At 33.1% G+C, this 17,444-nt stretch overlaps 1 protein-coding gene and 1 non-coding gene across 2 annotated transcripts in view; one reads left to right on the plus strand and one right to left on the minus strand.

Moving 5' to 3' along the window:
* Positions 1–14,259: 14,259 nt before the first annotated feature.
* Positions 14,260–14,363, minus strand: LOC127899005 (small nucleolar RNA R71). Its single transcript, XR_008050773.1, has one exon. It is a non-coding gene; the product is annotated as a small nucleolar RNA R71 (small nucleolar RNA).
* Positions 14,364–15,105: 742 nt separating this feature from the next.
* The window catches only part of LOC127898878 (uncharacterized), a gene marked incomplete at both ends in the record, with an annotated part of 76,484 nt that continues 74,145 nt past the window's right edge, over positions 15,106–17,444 (plus strand). Inside the window, 2 exons of the mRNA XM_052431376.1 lie at positions 15,106–15,681; positions 15,763–16,362. Coding sequence (XP_052287336.1) covers positions 15,106–15,681; positions 15,763–16,362 — 1,176 coding nt within the window. The remainder of the gene's footprint in view (positions 15,682–15,762; positions 16,363–17,444) is intronic.

Below are 17,444 nucleotides of genomic sequence, written 5' to 3' on the forward strand. Positions count from 1 at the left end.
TATTGATCCAGATCTAAGGTTTTGTAGCCAAGTTTTAACTTTATCTTTTAATGCAAAAGTAAAAAGTTTTAATCTAATTATGTTCATGTTACAATTTTGGTCTGTGTATGTATTACAAACTTCCTCGAAATCTCTTAGATGCAAATATAGATTTTTAGATTCTAAACCATGAAATGTTGGTAAAAGTTAGATAATACCTTGTTTGAAGTTAAATCGAGATGCTTCTGGAGGAAATGCTATACACGACGGTGCTCCGGTTCTTGTTGGATTCATGTAGTCTCTCAAAGTTCTCGGTTGATTGTGATCATGTTAAGATTGGTTGTCTCCTTGATCAATTGGAGGATTAAGTTGGCCTAAATTGTTTTCGTCTTGGATCTCGTCCATGATTGGTGGTGGTGATTGAGATCTATGAATTAACCTGCCACTTGAAGTGCGAGATCAACGTCTCATACAATAATTATATCACAAAGATAACAAACAAATTAGTAACACAAAAACTAAATGAAAATTGTAAAAAGAAAAAAATGAAAATTAAATATGCTAATAATATAAGTGTGCAAAAGAAAATTAATAACTTAAAATTAAATAACAATTTTGGTGGTTGAACCCACCAATTAAATTAACAAAAAAAAAGCAAAATAATAAAATAACTTAAAATTAAATAACAACTTTGGTGGTTGAACCCACCAATAAAAAGAAATAAAAAAACTAAAAATTAAATAACTTAAATAAAAAAATTAGTAGTTAGTTTGTTAAAAAATTAGTAGTTAGTTAAAAAAATTAGTAGTTAGTTTGCTTGGTCCAAATTAAGTCCAAGTCTAATTATTGTGAGAAATTGCGTCTAGGGATCTTATTGCAAATTATTGATAATTTTATAGCCACACCGGAAATTTTAGAAGTTTAAAACTGAACCATGTGGGATAAAAGTGAAGATTTGGAAAGATTTTAGGGTCAGAACGTAATTATGAGAAGAATGAGCAAGAAACGAGAATTGTTGGGGTGAAACTAGAATTATGAAAGATGTGGGGGTAGAAGAGAATTTAAGAAAAGGAAAAGGGGGCAAACGAAAATTTACACAAAAGTAACTAAAATAAAAGGAAAAATAAAACAAAATAAATACCTCTCCCTGGCAACGGTGCCAAAAACTTAACACGACTTAAAATGTATTTGATTTTCTCTCAAGTATAAGAGTGCCTAGTTATAATATATCTTAGTGAGTCCGAGGTCGATTCGCAGAGAAATGATTTAATTTGTTTATTTTATTTTATCTAAAATTTGAAAATAAAACTTAAATATAAACAACTTAATTTAAATAAAACTATGAAATTGAATTAGTTAGGATTGTGGATTCACTCTTAGTTGTAAATAAAACTTAATAAATTCTTTTTGCCTTTTTTTAGATTTATTGCCCAAAAGATTAATTATATAAATTATTATTATTTTCCCTTTCATTTTATGATGGATTAAGTATTCATTGTGCCAAAATTTAATTTTTCTACAATAAGTCAAAATACCATTTTACCATACCGTATATTAAGATAAAAAGAATTTATTGTGCCAAACTCCCTTATTTGTTTACAATAAATCAAAATTTCATAATATAAAATATGTATAAAATTAAATAGAAAATAACTTAATTTATAAAATTAAAAATTGAATTTGATTAAATCATATTTATTTCCTAAGAGTTTCACATTCCCCTAACTATTAATATTTAGCTAAGCATTTTTTTTAATAAAGGAAATTACTAAAATTGAAAAACACATAATTAAAAATGGAATTTGAAAATTGAAATAAAACTAATTTTATTGATTGAAAACAAATTACAAAGAGAGATGAGAAGAAGAATTTGGGGGGAAAGAAGAGAAGAAAAGGTGTGGAGGGGTGTGTCCCCCCCCCCCCCCCCCACCCCCCTCTATTTATACTAATACATGGTAAATCCACACCACACAAATAAAAGAATCTAATTACATCTTAACCTTACATTTGTCCCACTAATAAAACATAAACATAATTTATCCACTCAAGTATATCCAACACATTCCACTAACAATTACCATACCTAATATGGTAAAAACTTATAATTTTACAATTACTACATTTACCGTGGTAAAAACGTAAAAATTACAACAAAAGTCTTGTATTCTCCTCGACAATGACATAATTTCTCGGACTTTCGGAATCCAAATTTAACATCCATACATTTGTTCAGAGCCTCAAATTGTATGAAATTATTATTTTTACCTAATAAACACACAAAAATACACAAAATTAAATATTTAGAAAAATAATTAGAAATTCATAATGAGTTACACAATTACAAATATAAATTACATTAATAGCACAAAATAACATTTTTATCCCTTAATAAACATACAATTTTTGACACTAATCACATAGCATAAAATTATCTCAATGATTGAACTGGTATCCCTATCGTTGATCTTTCTTGAAACTTTGAACAACTAATATTTCATCTTCTTTCCGCATTTTCTAGAAGATGAAATTTGTACAAATGAAGAGCCTCAAAGCCTCTCAAGATTTCACCAAATCTCTCTCAATATGCTCGCCAATTAACTTTATTTTTACAACTAGAACTTCTTCAAGCACAACCTTCTTAGCTTTAATGTAAATAGGCATAACCAATATCAATTATTGGTTTTGACATGTCTTCAACTTGAATTGGCTGCAAAAACTCAATTATACTATTAGGCTCAATGCACAATTTAAGAGTAGAAGTCACCTTTTCTTTTACAATTGCAAACATGTCTTCAATTACTTCCTCTTGGGCATTTGAAATCTCATGCACATCTTCAATCTCCTTGTTAGAAACATCTCTAAGGCTATTATCAAGCTAATTTACCCAAGTTTGCTTTGAACTCCTTCCAAAGATGACATTCAATTTGTGTAGCCAATTAAGGAGATAGCACAATCTAAGGTGTAGGTAGGGTACGAAGGCATTCTGTTATGTCAACATAAAAACCCTCTAAAATCTCACAACTAATAACTCTTCAATCGCGTCAAAATATGAAAGCCAGTAAAGTCTTTCAAACTAATCAGCATATCATAAATAGATCTCATATCTCGATGAGTCAAACAATAATCAAGAGGAATGAATCTTGATCTCAACATTCTCTTCAAACAACTCCATGATCGAATTTTGTATCTTCCTTCGAGTATCTCCAAAAGCCTTTATAAATTTTACTCTTTAAATATCTATTTGTTTACCTATGTGGCAAATAGAAGAGTAAAAAAATATATTATTCTCCAAAAGACTCTTCAAATATAAATAAGTTAATATTAGTTTAATCAAATAATTATTTTTTAAAAAGAAAAGTCAATAGCAATTAAAGCACTTCTCTCTCTTTCTCTAGTAAAAAATAATAAAATATAAATTGAAGAGGGAGAAAACAACTCTCCAAATTTGAAGAGAGAGAATTATTTTTTATTTGAAAAATTTTAATTGAAGTGTTTCTTGGAACCTTAAATGTTGATGTGGCTCTTCAAAAAAGTAATAAAATCTTATTTGAAGAGTCTTTTGGTGATGCTCTAATAACTCTTCAATCTCGTCAAAAAATGCATGCAAGTAAAGTCTTTCAAACTAATCAGCATATCATAAATAGATCTCATATCTCGATGAGTTAAACAATAATCAAGAGGAATGAATCTTGATCTCAACATTCTCTTCAAACAACTCCATGATTGAATTTTTTCTCTTCCTTCGAGACATCTACACTTTTGCATGCTAGCCCATTAATTTGAAATACTCTTTTTCAACTTGAAATTAACCACAAATGATACTCAATCCTCTTTTGGCACTCTTGCAAGTTACAACTTAAAAGAATTTATCAATCTCATCCAACATTAAAAGAAACGATCTAATTCAAATGACTATACGATAGAGAAATTAATTTCAAAAGAACTGTGAAAGAGGGTTTTTATTATTGATCAGAGGTCTCAAACAAATTACATAACCACTCTATTTATAATAGAGTGAATCCACTAGTCTAAGAAAACTCCAATTCAGAAATTGAGTTCTGCGTAGATAATAATATAAGTATTCTAATAACATAAACACTTTCTAAAGTAATTAAAAAATTGTACTATGTATAAATTATAGTTCTAGCCGCTATTTCCTTTTGGAGAGGTGAGAAGTGAAGCTTTAGGCTGAAAAGATATCAAATAAATTAATTTCTGGTTGGTTTAGTTTAAATATAAGTGGAATTAAGTAAGTTCTTTCTTTTTATCTATTAGTTGAGACGTAATGGAGAAGTAAAAAATAAGAATTTCTATTACATTTAGTTTTATTGTTCTCTTTTTCCCCCCTTTTTAATGTTTGTATTGAATTTAGCAAGTTCTGAGTTTCGATGCCCGGAAAAGATTAGAGTAATCCGATGTGTAGATGATCGTTTCAAGTTCATGTGAAGGCCTTTTTATAGCCAAAAAATGGGTATGCATACGGGCATAGATTTTTTTCTCTTTTTTTTTTTTTGAGAAATTAATTAAAGCATTGGAACCTAAGTTTGTGCATCTTAATTATCTCCATGACTTATGTTTAGAGATGGTAATAGGAGTCACAAAATGGAGAAGATAGAATTTTTTTTCTTTTTTATAAAAGTTGGTCTAAATTGCCATAGTTAATAATTATTGCGTCGTTTCAACTTACATATTAGTCGCGCTGCGTTATGTTCATCTATTAATTGTATCATATTTTTATTCAACTACCCCAACACCTTTTCCTGATAATGAAAAATTTTCATTAACTGCCACGGTTAATAATAGTTGTGCACGCTGGGTTATGTCTAGCTTGCCACTGAGAGTTGACCGGTGTTAATTGGTGCCTTGACGATCAATTCAATTATTTAGTCCGTTTTGTGAAACGTTTCACTTAAAAATCAAATGGTGCATAGTCCACTAACAAATGAAATACAAACCGTTGGCTGGAATTAATCCTCAATCGGTGGTTGGTGTGAAGAGTAGATCTGGAGTTATTGCTGCTGTTTGTTAAGTTCTGTGTTTGTGGATAACTCATCAACCAAGTCCACAAACATTTGGCGTCTAAAGAGGGCTATTAGTCAGATGAGGAAGACAGTTCATGAGCTCAAAGTTGAGAGTGTGGGGTCAAAACAAGTTGTTTTCAGATTCGCATGGAGTCCATGGCATTTTAACAGGTGCTTGATATACTCTATAGATATCAATCCGGCGTGCGTGCTGGGTTAAGTAGCTTTCCATTAATAGTTAACTGGTGTTAATTGATGAAATAAAGAATTACACTTGCTTTGACAATCAATTCCAACCACTTACTCCCTTTATACAACATATTATAAAGTAAATTATATTTTAATTGTATTTCACAAAAATTAATTAATTTTTTTTTTCACTTCAAGTAAATTTTCCTTAATAAAAAAATGTGCAAGGAAATTAATTGTTTTGACTACAGAAAAATAAAAAATAATTTAAATTTATGTCCATTTTAATTATTACACGATAAAACAATGGAGAGCTCTCATTTTTCTTACACAACAAAGGGTACTTAACTGTTCTGACAATATATATATATATATAGTGCTATTGTAACTTTATGATCAATGGTATTAATATGATCCACCTCGGGAGTGAAGCTAGTTTCATTATCTGTTTCTGATTTTGGTTTTAGTTGTTTATTCATTTATTTTTGTGTGATGATCGATGGTCCCTTGTTAATTACTTACTTCTTCTAATGTTTTATTCTTTGTCGCATTATGGATATTTTGAGGACTCATTAAGTTACTTTAAGGAAATATCTAAGAATTACCATTGGTAGCTTCCATGAAAAAATAATAATAATAATAATAATTGGCCTTATAGTCAAATGGTCAAGGCAACAGTTTCAAGGAGTTCTTTCTCTGTTTTATAAAATATTAGTGAAAATAAATTTTTGAACTATTCTTAATGGGTCTCTACGAACGTTAGTATCAAAACTTTTAACCGATCTCAAATTATAACATATATACAAAAAATAAAACATCTAAGAATTTGTTTTAGTATCATGCATATTTATATTGTTAGAAACTCATTTAATGTCAACTTAATCATTAAAAAAGCCTTTGGCACTTGGCCTTTTACGATCATTATTTAAATTCAATCTCATGGAAATTATGTAAGAGAAATACCTCAAAAGTCAAAAAGACGTAGTATATATCAGATAATTCTGTTTTTATTCGGGAAGAATCACGAATTAAATGTCTGAAACCCTTTTTTATTTTGGTCTTTGACTCTGGTTTCAATAGCCATTAAAGAAGCTTCGAAGGAATAATCCTCGTCACCTTATGATTTCATTTTGCACCCAACATAAACTTCAAAGTAATATCCATTTGGCATTTATATTTTACAATTAACTTTTGACATTAATTAACAATTTATACAGTAGTGATGTATGTCTTTGCTTCATCTTTTTAATTTGTGACTTTAATTTTCTTCTCTCTGTCTTTTTTTTAATGAATTACATAACAACTATATTAAACATATTTAAAAAAAATTATATAATCATATTATATATATCAAAACTGTAATTCATTTTTATGATTATTAAAAATTCAGCAGCCTCCATTCATCGCCACAAAACTCCAAAAATAATAAAATTATAATACAAACTAGAGTTTGAGAACAGTTAACAATCTGAATTACCTAAATAAATATTAAGTTGATTTATTTATGTAATAAATAGGAAAAAAAGACATCAAAATTTTATGAATTTTCTTAGGTCACACGGATACCATTTTTTTTTTGAAATAATCAAGTATATATTTATTTTTACTACAGCAAACTTTTTTAATACATGCAGATATAATATTATTTATATATATATACATACATACATACATACATATATATATATATATATTAAATTATAATTCTAGCATAGTTATTTGCAGCTGGAAGGATGAGAAGTTAAGCACTAAGCTCAAATATTTTCCACTGTTAATCCTAATATCATGTGTATCAATTATGCAATAATATGATATTATCTTGCCAAAATACTGTCAATCCAAGTGTAAATTCTCAATCTTCCATGGAATTTCCACGACTACACTCTTCTTTAAGACAATATTCAACTCTCAATTTCCCTTCATACTTACACCTAACTCAGAAAATTATCAACTAATTTGTCTCATGCGACATTGTTATATATATGGAGAGGTTTCAATGATAGTTCCCACACTATACAGTGGATTAAATTGCACAATGTTGCGAAAAAAGTAACTTTTGACACATTATAATTTTGTTGCAATTCTCACTCCCAATATTTTCAGATGTAGATAATCTTAATGATTAGAGTTCGATGTATTTTGTTGTAAAATAAAAATATGTCCACGCTTGAATTTTTATTCCGTTTTATAAGAAATCAAAATGTAATATTTATTAAAAAGATCGTTGATGACATTTGACACAAAAATAAATTCTATTGCTTGTTCCTTAATTCAAATTTCAAATTTTCAAAAAACACAAACGCAGTTTGCCTTAGTTCAGATTTTCAAAAAGCACAGACGTACTTGAATGCAATTTGTAAAAATAATAAGCAGTGAAATAAATGAATAGGAGCCATTTGAAATAAAATTCTGTTACTACAAGAAAGAAAATAGAGTGAAAGTAGAATTGTGCTCTTTAATATTTTTAGATTAGTTTGCCCCAATATCTCATCAATTGATGCAATTTGCTAAATGTTATTTCGCAATTAGGAGTAATCAATTTGATCAGGTAATAATAATTTTATTTCTTAAATCCTGTATGCAGCTTCCAAATCTCAAATTTAGGCGATCGACATTTAACCGGCCTATTTCAAGTGTGGATTAAATTAAAGGGTGAAGACTAAAGCGTCATGAAGAATGTGACTCTTCAATTTGTGGCATAAAAATTCAGTGACAAAAGAAGCTTAACCTTCACAATGCATGTATGTATATTAGTAGGTTATCACAAAATAAGCCTCGTATATGTCTACATCATAAAGTACACTTATTTTTGCTGTAATTTTGCTCTTCTGGAGCTTTTATTTCCTTTGCTAGCCTTGAGAACTCAACTGGAATTTTGTATAAAATTCTTTGTATTAATTTTACATTCGTAAAATATAATGGATCAAATTATTTCTCGAAACTTTCATTTTTTTAAATATGTGTGCCGCCGTCTTCTATTTAGGCTCCGTTTGGTACAGCTTCTTAAATAAAGTTTATAACAATAGAGTTTATAGGAATAGAGATTATCATATTATTGTATTTTTAAAAATTTTATAGAATAGAATACTCTTTTAATTAATTTGAAGATAAAATAGTTATTTTTAGTTTCAAAGTGGTTTATTGATACAAGTTTAGAAACAAAAGTAATATAAAGAACATGTTAAAATTTTGTAGTAGTTAGATGTACATATAACAAAATGAAAGCGGTATAGAGATAATTTTCCTATATTCCATTTTTTATAATATGAAATAATTTAAATATTTAAAAAAATCTTTAAATTATTGTTTAATTATAGAAACAGAAAAACATCCTCCTAGCTGTTGAAACTATTAGGAAATTGATGGGTGAGGTAGGGTCACAGCTAAAATAAAATTGGAAGAAAAAAAAAATAAGCACAAAAGAGGGCACTAGAAATTACGTGGTCTGGCTTTTAGTCTACGTCCACAGGCGAAGACAAAATGAAAATATTTTACTAGTATATTGTAATATTTTGGCACTACCCAGAACTCCAATACACCTAATCTCTCAAATCACTGGACAAGAGTTTAAAATTCTGACACTCTCAATTCTCTGCTCCTCACTCTGAAGAGAAAAAATAAGTTGAAGAAAAATGGATTCAGAGAGGGGAAATGACACCTTCTATAAGCTTCATTTCCTCTCCTTTTTCAAATTAAAATAATATTATTAATATTTTATTATTTTTTCCTTTCAAATCTTTCTGCTTCTTGTTTATTCTTTTTTTTTAAGCATTACGGCACCACCAAAAATGGCGGGCCGTGTGAGACTTTGGGTGCACTCTCTCTAGAAGAGCGGTGCCCCATTTTTTAACCTTTCTCCCACTTGGAGATTAAATTGAGAATCAATCAATCTACACATCATCATTTATGTTTTACCATTGTCATGTTGCTTAAGTCTCTGCTAGGCCACAAAAGGATCTACTCCATATAAACTTATCAGTATTAATTGACTTGGTTATAACATCTGCTAGGTTCTCCTTGGTATAGATTTTCTACAAATCTACACTTCCTTCTTCCACTACTTCTATAAAGTGATATTGTGCCCCTATATCCTTTGTCATGGAATGAAATGTTAGATTCCTTGCAATGTACAAGGCACTTTGACTGTCACAAAATACTGAAATTTTCTCTTGTTTGTGCCCGAGCTCCTCCAATAACCTTTGTATTCAAATAGCTTCCTTACAAGCTTGTGTAGCTGCTATGTATTCTGCTTCTGTTGTAGATAAAGCCACAATGGTTTGCAGTTTCGAAACCCAGCTTACAACTCCTCCTGCAAATGTAAACACATATCCAATAGTGGATTTTCTTTTATTAAGATCTCCTATAAAATCTAAATCCATATAACCCCTGACAATAAATTCTGATTCTCCATAGCATAATGCAATACCTGAGGTTCCTTTAATGTATCTCAGAATTCTCTTCACAACTTTCCAATGCTCTCCACTAGGATTCGCCATGTATCAACTGACTACTCCCACTGCTTATGCAATGTCTGGTCCTGTACAAATCATAGTGAATATTAAACTTTCCACTGCTGATGCATATGGTACTCGAGACATTTCCTTCCTCTCTACTTCGTTGCTAGGACACACACTTGAGGATAATTTCAAATTAATAGGAAGTGGGGTAGAAATTGGCTTACAATCGTGCATGTTGAAGTGTCGCAAGATTTTCTTCAAGTAATTTTTCTGAGAAAGCCAAATCTTCCTGTTATTTCTGTCTCAGTAAATTTACATCCTTAGAATCTTGTTTGTTGGTCCCAAGTCCTTCATTTTAAACTCCCTAGCCAATTATGCCTTCAATTCTTAGATTCGATCTTTTTGGTGGCCTGCTACCACTATATCATCCACGTACAACAACAAAATGATGAAATTGTTATCTTCAAACCTCTTGTAATATGCACAAAGGTCTGAAATGAGTCTGTTGTATCCAAGGCTCATGATGAAGGAATCAAATACCAACACCTCTGCACCTGTTTGAGATTGTATAGAGATTTGTTCAACAAGCAAACTAAGTTCTCCTTTCATTTTTTGGCAAAACCTTTTAGTCGGAGCTTATAAATTTCTTCTTCAAGTTCTTCATGAAGAAATGCAGTTTTCACATCTAGTTGTTCTAAATGTAGGTCAAATATAGCACACATTGCCAAGACTATTCTAACTGTCGTGAGTCGAACTACTGGAGAAAATATTTTGTTGAAGTCAATACCTTCTTTTTGAGCATATCTTTTCACCACCAATCTTGCACGATACCGTTCTACTTGGTCATTACCATCATATTTGATCTTGTAGACCCATTTATTACAAATGGCTTTCTTCCATGTGGTAATGGCTTTACTTCCTAAATTGTTGTCATCCACAAAATAACATTTGAGCTGATTAAAACTTTATGGAAAGTTGATGGTTCTCTATCCTCTGTTAGAAGACAGTATGCAACATTGATCTCTGTGACATAATCTGAGTACCACGCTGGCGGTCGTCTCTTACGAGTTGACCGACGAACTTTTGGAGCCTCAAACTCGACTAGTTCTTATTCCTCGTGCTCTGGTGCTGCCTCAGAAGAATTTAAATCTTTTGGATTATTTTCCCCATATACCTACACAGTCTCTGACATGCCTTTTATAGTGCTATCATCTCCATCGCTCATTTGCAGTTGATCTTCTCTTCTACAAAGATAACACCTCTACTGATGAAGATCTTCTGGGCAGTGGGGTTCCACAAACGATACCCATTCACTCCATTAGTATATCCCAAGAAGATACATCTTCTAGATTTTGTATCCAACTTTGTTCTTTCTTGGGCATTGTACATCACGTACATATAACATCCAAATGCATTTAGATATGAGTGATCAGCTGGCTTTCCAGTCGATATCTTCGCCGGTGTCTTCAACTCAATTGTTGTGGATGGTGACCGATTTACTATATAACAGACAGTTTTGACTGCTTCTACCCAAAATGAGTTGGGTAGACCAACAGTCTTCAACATGGCTCTTATAATTTCTATAAGAGTCCTATTCATCCGCTCTACCACTTTATTTTGTTGAGGAGTGTATGCCACTGTGAACTGCCTCTGAATACCTTCTTATTTATAAAAAGCAAGAAACTCACCGTCTGTATACTCTCCACCATTATCTGTCCTCAAGCACTTGATCCTTTTTCCGGATTCAAGTTCTACCAGCGCTTTATATTTTTTAAACACTGGAAATACATTTGATTTTTTCTTATTTGGATACACCCAACATCTCCTGAAATAATCATCAATGAAAGTTACCATATACTTTGCACCTCCTATAGATATGTCTGGTGATTCCCAAACATAAAAAATAAACCAAGTCTAGAATGCATTTACTCCATGCAATAGATTTGCGGAACTTCAATCTATGTTGTTTGCTTATAACATATTGCTTGCAAAACAGTACGTTTACCGATTTGAGCACTAGAAGCAATTTTCACTTAGTGGTAATCTTCAAACCTTGTTCCAACATATGGCCAAGTTTGAGATGTCACTCATCGTTGACTCTTTTCTAGTTGATCAACACACGCATCAGCTTCCTATAGTGTTTCTCCTTTCAGCATGAATAAATTAGTATTGATCTTTTCTGCCTTTATTAATACAAGCACACCTTTAACAATGTTCCTAATCCCATTTTCAACATGGGTTTTACACCCAAGATTATCTATTTGTCCTAGAGACAATAGATTTATCTTCAAGCTTTTGACATGTCGTACCTCCTCAATTGTGTGAATTGTACCATCAAATATTTTTATTTTGATAGTACCAACACTAACGATCTCCAAAGCATTATCATCACCCATGTATACAGATCCTCCTGAGATAGGTTTATATGTGTAGAACCATTCTCTCCGAGAGGTCATGTGGCAGGTGTTGAGTGTTAGAAAATGCATATTTATAAAGGAGAAAACCGTCATTTTACATTTTAAATCTTACTAACAACCCTTACTTTTATATATTTAACCTTCTTGTGATTTAATTACATGTGTTTTATTTTAATTAAGTATTTTATGTATTTTAGGGGCATTATAGTCATTTCACAATAAAGGAGAGATCAGACGGCAAAACGGACATCACTTTTGAACTCAGGACGGTCGAAAACCTTAGGAGGAGCATAAAAGGAAAAATGGCACTATTCACATGTACGGTACTATTCACGTGTACGGTACTGTATACGTTACTGTTCACGACACTGTTCACATAAACGAATGATGACGTGGCATTGACCGATGATGTGGCATTGACTGATGAGGTGTCACGATCCTGTTGGACTAAAATTCTTATGTACTGTTGATGGTGACGTGGCAGCATATCAGTGGACGAAAAATCCCGCGTACGGTGCATGCATCACACAGGATTATTTTCAACCAAACCGCGTTACTGTTCATCCGGGTCAAACCGCGTTACTGTTCAAAGTCGGGTCAAACCGTGTTACTGTTCATCCGCGTGGTCAAACCGTGGACTGTTGACTGATGACGTGGCGCAATCCTGAGCGTCCAAACTGTTTTTAATCCGATGGCCATGATTTACTCCATGTATCTATAAAAAGGGGGCCTCCCCCCCCTAATTTGATATCTCTGAATCCATTTTTGGGATCCATTTTCTGTAATTCCTTCTCCATCTTGTATTTTCTTCGTATTTTAATAAATTTCCATTTTGCCCCTAGTTCAATTATGAGTGGCTAATTTTCTTTCAAGCTTGGGTTGAAGGTGAAGTCTCAACATGTGTCATGGGCTTAATTTGGTAAATTTATTTTCTCTTCCCCTCTAGTTTTTGTGGATGTTTTGACTTCTCGTCGACAAATAATACTAATCTTGTCTAGTACCGCCTTGGTTACACCGGCCCTCTAGTACAAGGTTGTTATTATTTGGCACGATAAGCCCTTAGCACCATATTGATTAGAGCGTGGTTCATGAGGTGTGGATTCCCCCCTCATGATTTAATTGGCATTAATACGGATTATTTAGCCCATGATGCATGTTGATACGGATCCAGATACCCAAGTACGTCATTTCAATAGAATTATCTTCAATTTATTCTCGCCATTGCAATTCCAATTTTAGAATTTATTCTCGCCATTTTAATTTAAGTTTTAGCATATACCAAATCATTTCCACCATAAATCCAACAACCCATTTACAAAATTAATTCTACACAATTAAAATCCACCTCCTCGTGGGATCGACACTCGTCACCATAGATCTATACTACAATAGATTCGTGCGCTTGCGAGTACATTAAAATTTGCACAACAAGTTTTTGGCGCCGTTGCCGGGGAGGTAAGTAATTTTAATTCATAGAATTAATTTTTTTTGAATAATTTCTTTTATTTTTTTTCTTGTATTTTTTTTTGTTTATCTTATTAATTTAATTTTTAGTTAATTTCTTTCACATATTTATTTTTGTGTATTTTTATAGAAAGGTTGTAATAGCGCAATAAGGTTAGTATCGTAATTTCTCCCTCTTCTTTATTTTTATTTGTTTTGTTCCCATCTTTATTTTTTGTTTTGTTTGCATCTTTATTTTTATTTTATTTATTTTGCATGCATGGTCGTAGGTCATTATTACCTAATCTTGAACCTATAGACCTTGAATTAGAAAAAACACTTCGCACACACAAACACGTTAAAAATAAAATGGATTTACAAGCACCACAGGAGAGGCCATTTAAGGACTATTTTAGTCCTTTAGCTAATTTGAGCACGTCATGCATAAGATACCCAAATGTAGCTGCTAGGAGTTTTGAATTAAAACCTAGTGTGTTAAATTGTCTCCCTACATTTTATGGCCTAGAAAATGAGGATCCATATAATCATTTGAATGATTTTCATGCCATTTGTCAAACATTCAAATATGAGAATTTTTCAGATGATGATGTTAAACTTAGACTATTCCCATTTTCTTTAAAAGATAGAGCTCGTTCATGGTTAAATACTTTACCTGCTAATAGCATTTCATCATGGGAACAAATGGTAACGAAATTTTTGAATAAATATTTCCCAGTGCATAAAACCAACGCTATTCGCAGGGAAATCTCGGAGTTTACCCAGAGAGAGGACGAGCAATTTTTCGAAACATGGGAGCGATTCAATGGGCTACTCTTGAAGTGTCCACATCATGGGTACGAGAAATGGCATCAATGCCAATACTTTTTGGAGGGATTACTACCAAATGTGCAAGAATGGCTAATGGCGACAAGTGGAGGAGAGCTAATGTCAAAAAGTGCGTCAGAAATTTGGGAATTCTTCCAGCGACAAGCGGACAATTCCCAACAACGGAGTCGATCACTCAGGAATACTAGACGAATTAAGGGAGTAAATGAGGTTCAAATTAGCGAGTCAACTTCGGGAATCAAAGAAGTCAAGGAGATGGTTGAAGGTCTTGCTCGACAAATAGCATCGTTATCGACTGCTAAATCAACAGAACCACATGACCATGACTCATACTCAGATCAAGCCAATGCCATAGGTGTAATGAGAAAGCCATCAAATTACAACCCATACTCCAACACATATAACCCTGGATGGAGAGACCACCCCAATTTTTCATGGTCTCAAGGATTCCAACAGAATGGACCAACAGCTCCAGCTCCACCAATGCAACAAATTCCTCAAGCCTCTCAGCCACCATTTAGACCATACAATCAGAACCAGAACCACTCTCAACCTAGACCATGGGAGGATGCATTCCAGAATTTTAGGAATGTTACTCACTCCACGATTGAGCAACAGAACCGCACCATTGATGGACTACGAAATGAGTTGAGAGCAGGCTTCAACTCACAAGCTCAATCGGTTTCAAGCCTCGAGAAGATGGTGGGACAACTTGCTTCTTCAGTTCAAACCTTGGCAATGACCGTTGAGAAAGGTAAGTTTCCAAGTCAACCAGTGCCTAATCCTAAAGGAGTACATGAAGCAAGTACCAGTTCACCACAACAGCATGGAGAGGTCAAAGCAGTAATGACCTTGCGAAAAGGAAAAGAAGTCGACAACAAGGTGGAGATGCCAGTGACAAAAGAAAATCAAATTGTACCTGTGAATGTTGAGGACTCATCACCGGAGGAAAAAGAAGAAACCAACCCACGAGAATATGTTCCGAAAGCTCCATTTCCTCAGAGGTTAGCGAAAGGAAAGAAGGGAAAATCCACAGGTGAGATTCTTGAAATCTTCAAACAGGTAAGTGTTAACGTCCCTTTACTTGATGCTATTAAACAAGTTCCATCTTATGCCAAGTTTCTTAAAGACCTTTGTACTAAAAAGAGAAACATGCATGTTCAAAAGAAGGCATTTTTAACAGAAAACGTTAGTTCTATACTCCAACATAAAATTCCTTTAAAATGCAAAGACCCAGGCTCCCCCACTATCTCATGTAGTATAGGGAACCACACAATTGAGAATGCTTTGTTGGATTTAGGAGCTAGTGTAAATTTATTGCCTTACTCTGTGTTTGTGAAACTTGGACTGGGAGAATTACACCCAACTCCAGTGGTGTTACAACTTGCAGATCGGTCCACAAAAATACCTCGTGGTATTGTGGAGGACGTGCTTATCCAGGTAGACAAATTTTATTTTCCTGTTGACTTCATTGTAATTGACACTCAACCAATACAGGATTCAAGGAAGCACATCCCCATTATTCTAGGCCGACCTTTCTTGGCAACTGCGGATGCTCACATTCAATGTAGAACTGGAAATATGCAGTTGTCCTTCGGCAACATGACTATGGAGCTGAACATCTTCAACATTGCCAAACAACCTCACAGTGCAGATGATGGAATTGTTGATGTGGATTTAATAGAAACAATAGTTGATAATACTTTTCTTTCAAACCTTAGTGATGATCCTTTACAGACATGCTTAACTCACTTTGGTTTGGATTTTGATATTGACAGATCGGTTGATGAGGTCAACGCCCTGCTTGACTCCGCACCATCCTTGGACACTAATAAATGGAAGTCAAGAGTTGAACAACTAGCACCATCAGAGAAGAAACTCATCCCATCATTAGAATCACCACCGAAACTCGAGCTCAAACCATTACCCAACACTCTGGAATATGCATTTTTGGGAGAAGAAAGCACTCTGCCGGTAATCATCTCATCATCCCTAAATGACGAACAAAAAGGTAAGTTGTTGGATGTTTTAAAAGATCACAAAGGAGCATTAGGATGGACCATAGCAGACATTAAAGGTATAAATCCAGTAGACTGCATGCATTACATTCACCTTGATGAAAATGCTAAATCTACTAGGGAAATGCAACGTCGGTTAAATCCTAATATGAAAGAAGTTGTTAGAACTGAAGTCCTTAAGCTATTAGACGCAGGTATCATTTACCCAATTTCTGATAGTTCATGGGTCAGTCCTGTACAAGTTGTCCCTAAAAAGTCAGGAGTCACAGTAGTTACCAATGCTGATAATGAATTGATACCCACTAGAGTGACTACAGGATGGCGTGTATGCATTGATTATAGAAAATTGAATTCTGTCACACGTAAAGACCATTTTCCTTTACCATTTATTGATCAAATGCTTGATAGATTAGCAGGACATGAATTTTATTGCTTTCTAGATGGTTACTCAGGATATAATCAGATTCCCATAGCACCAAAAGATCAGGAGAAAACTACTTTCACTTGCCCTTTTGGCACATTTGCATATAGGAGAATGCCATTTGGATTATGTAATGCACCTGCTACATTTCAACGATGCATGTTGAGCATTTTTTCTGATATGGTTGAACGATTCCTTGAAGTCTTTATGGATGACTTTTCTGTCTTTGGTGACTCGTTTGATCAATGTTTACATCATCTAACACTAGTTCTGCAGAGATGTATCGAGAAGAACTTGGTCTTAAATTGGGAGAAATGCCATTTTATGGTAAAACAAGGTATTGTTCTCGGTCACATCATTTCGAGCAAAGGTATTGAGGTTGACAAAGCCAAGGTGGATCTCATTTCTAATCTTCCTCCACCCAAAACAGTCAGAGAAGTAAGATCTTTCCTTGGGCATGCTGGTTTCTATAGACGTTTCATTAAAGATTTTAGCAAAGTTTCTAGACCCTTATGCAATTTACTTGCTAAGGATGTACCTTTTATCTTTAATGATTCATGTCTTATGGCGTTTGAAAAATTAAAACAGTTGTTGACATCATCACCCATCATTCAGGCCCCAAACTGGAACTTACCATTTGAGCTCATGTGTGA

The sequence above is a fragment of the Citrus sinensis genome, chromosome 7 (assembly GCF_022201045.2).
Source record: "Citrus sinensis cultivar Valencia sweet orange chromosome 7, DVS_A1.0, whole genome shotgun sequence".
Classification (NCBI taxonomy): domain Eukaryota; kingdom Viridiplantae; phylum Streptophyta; class Magnoliopsida; order Sapindales; family Rutaceae; genus Citrus; species Citrus sinensis.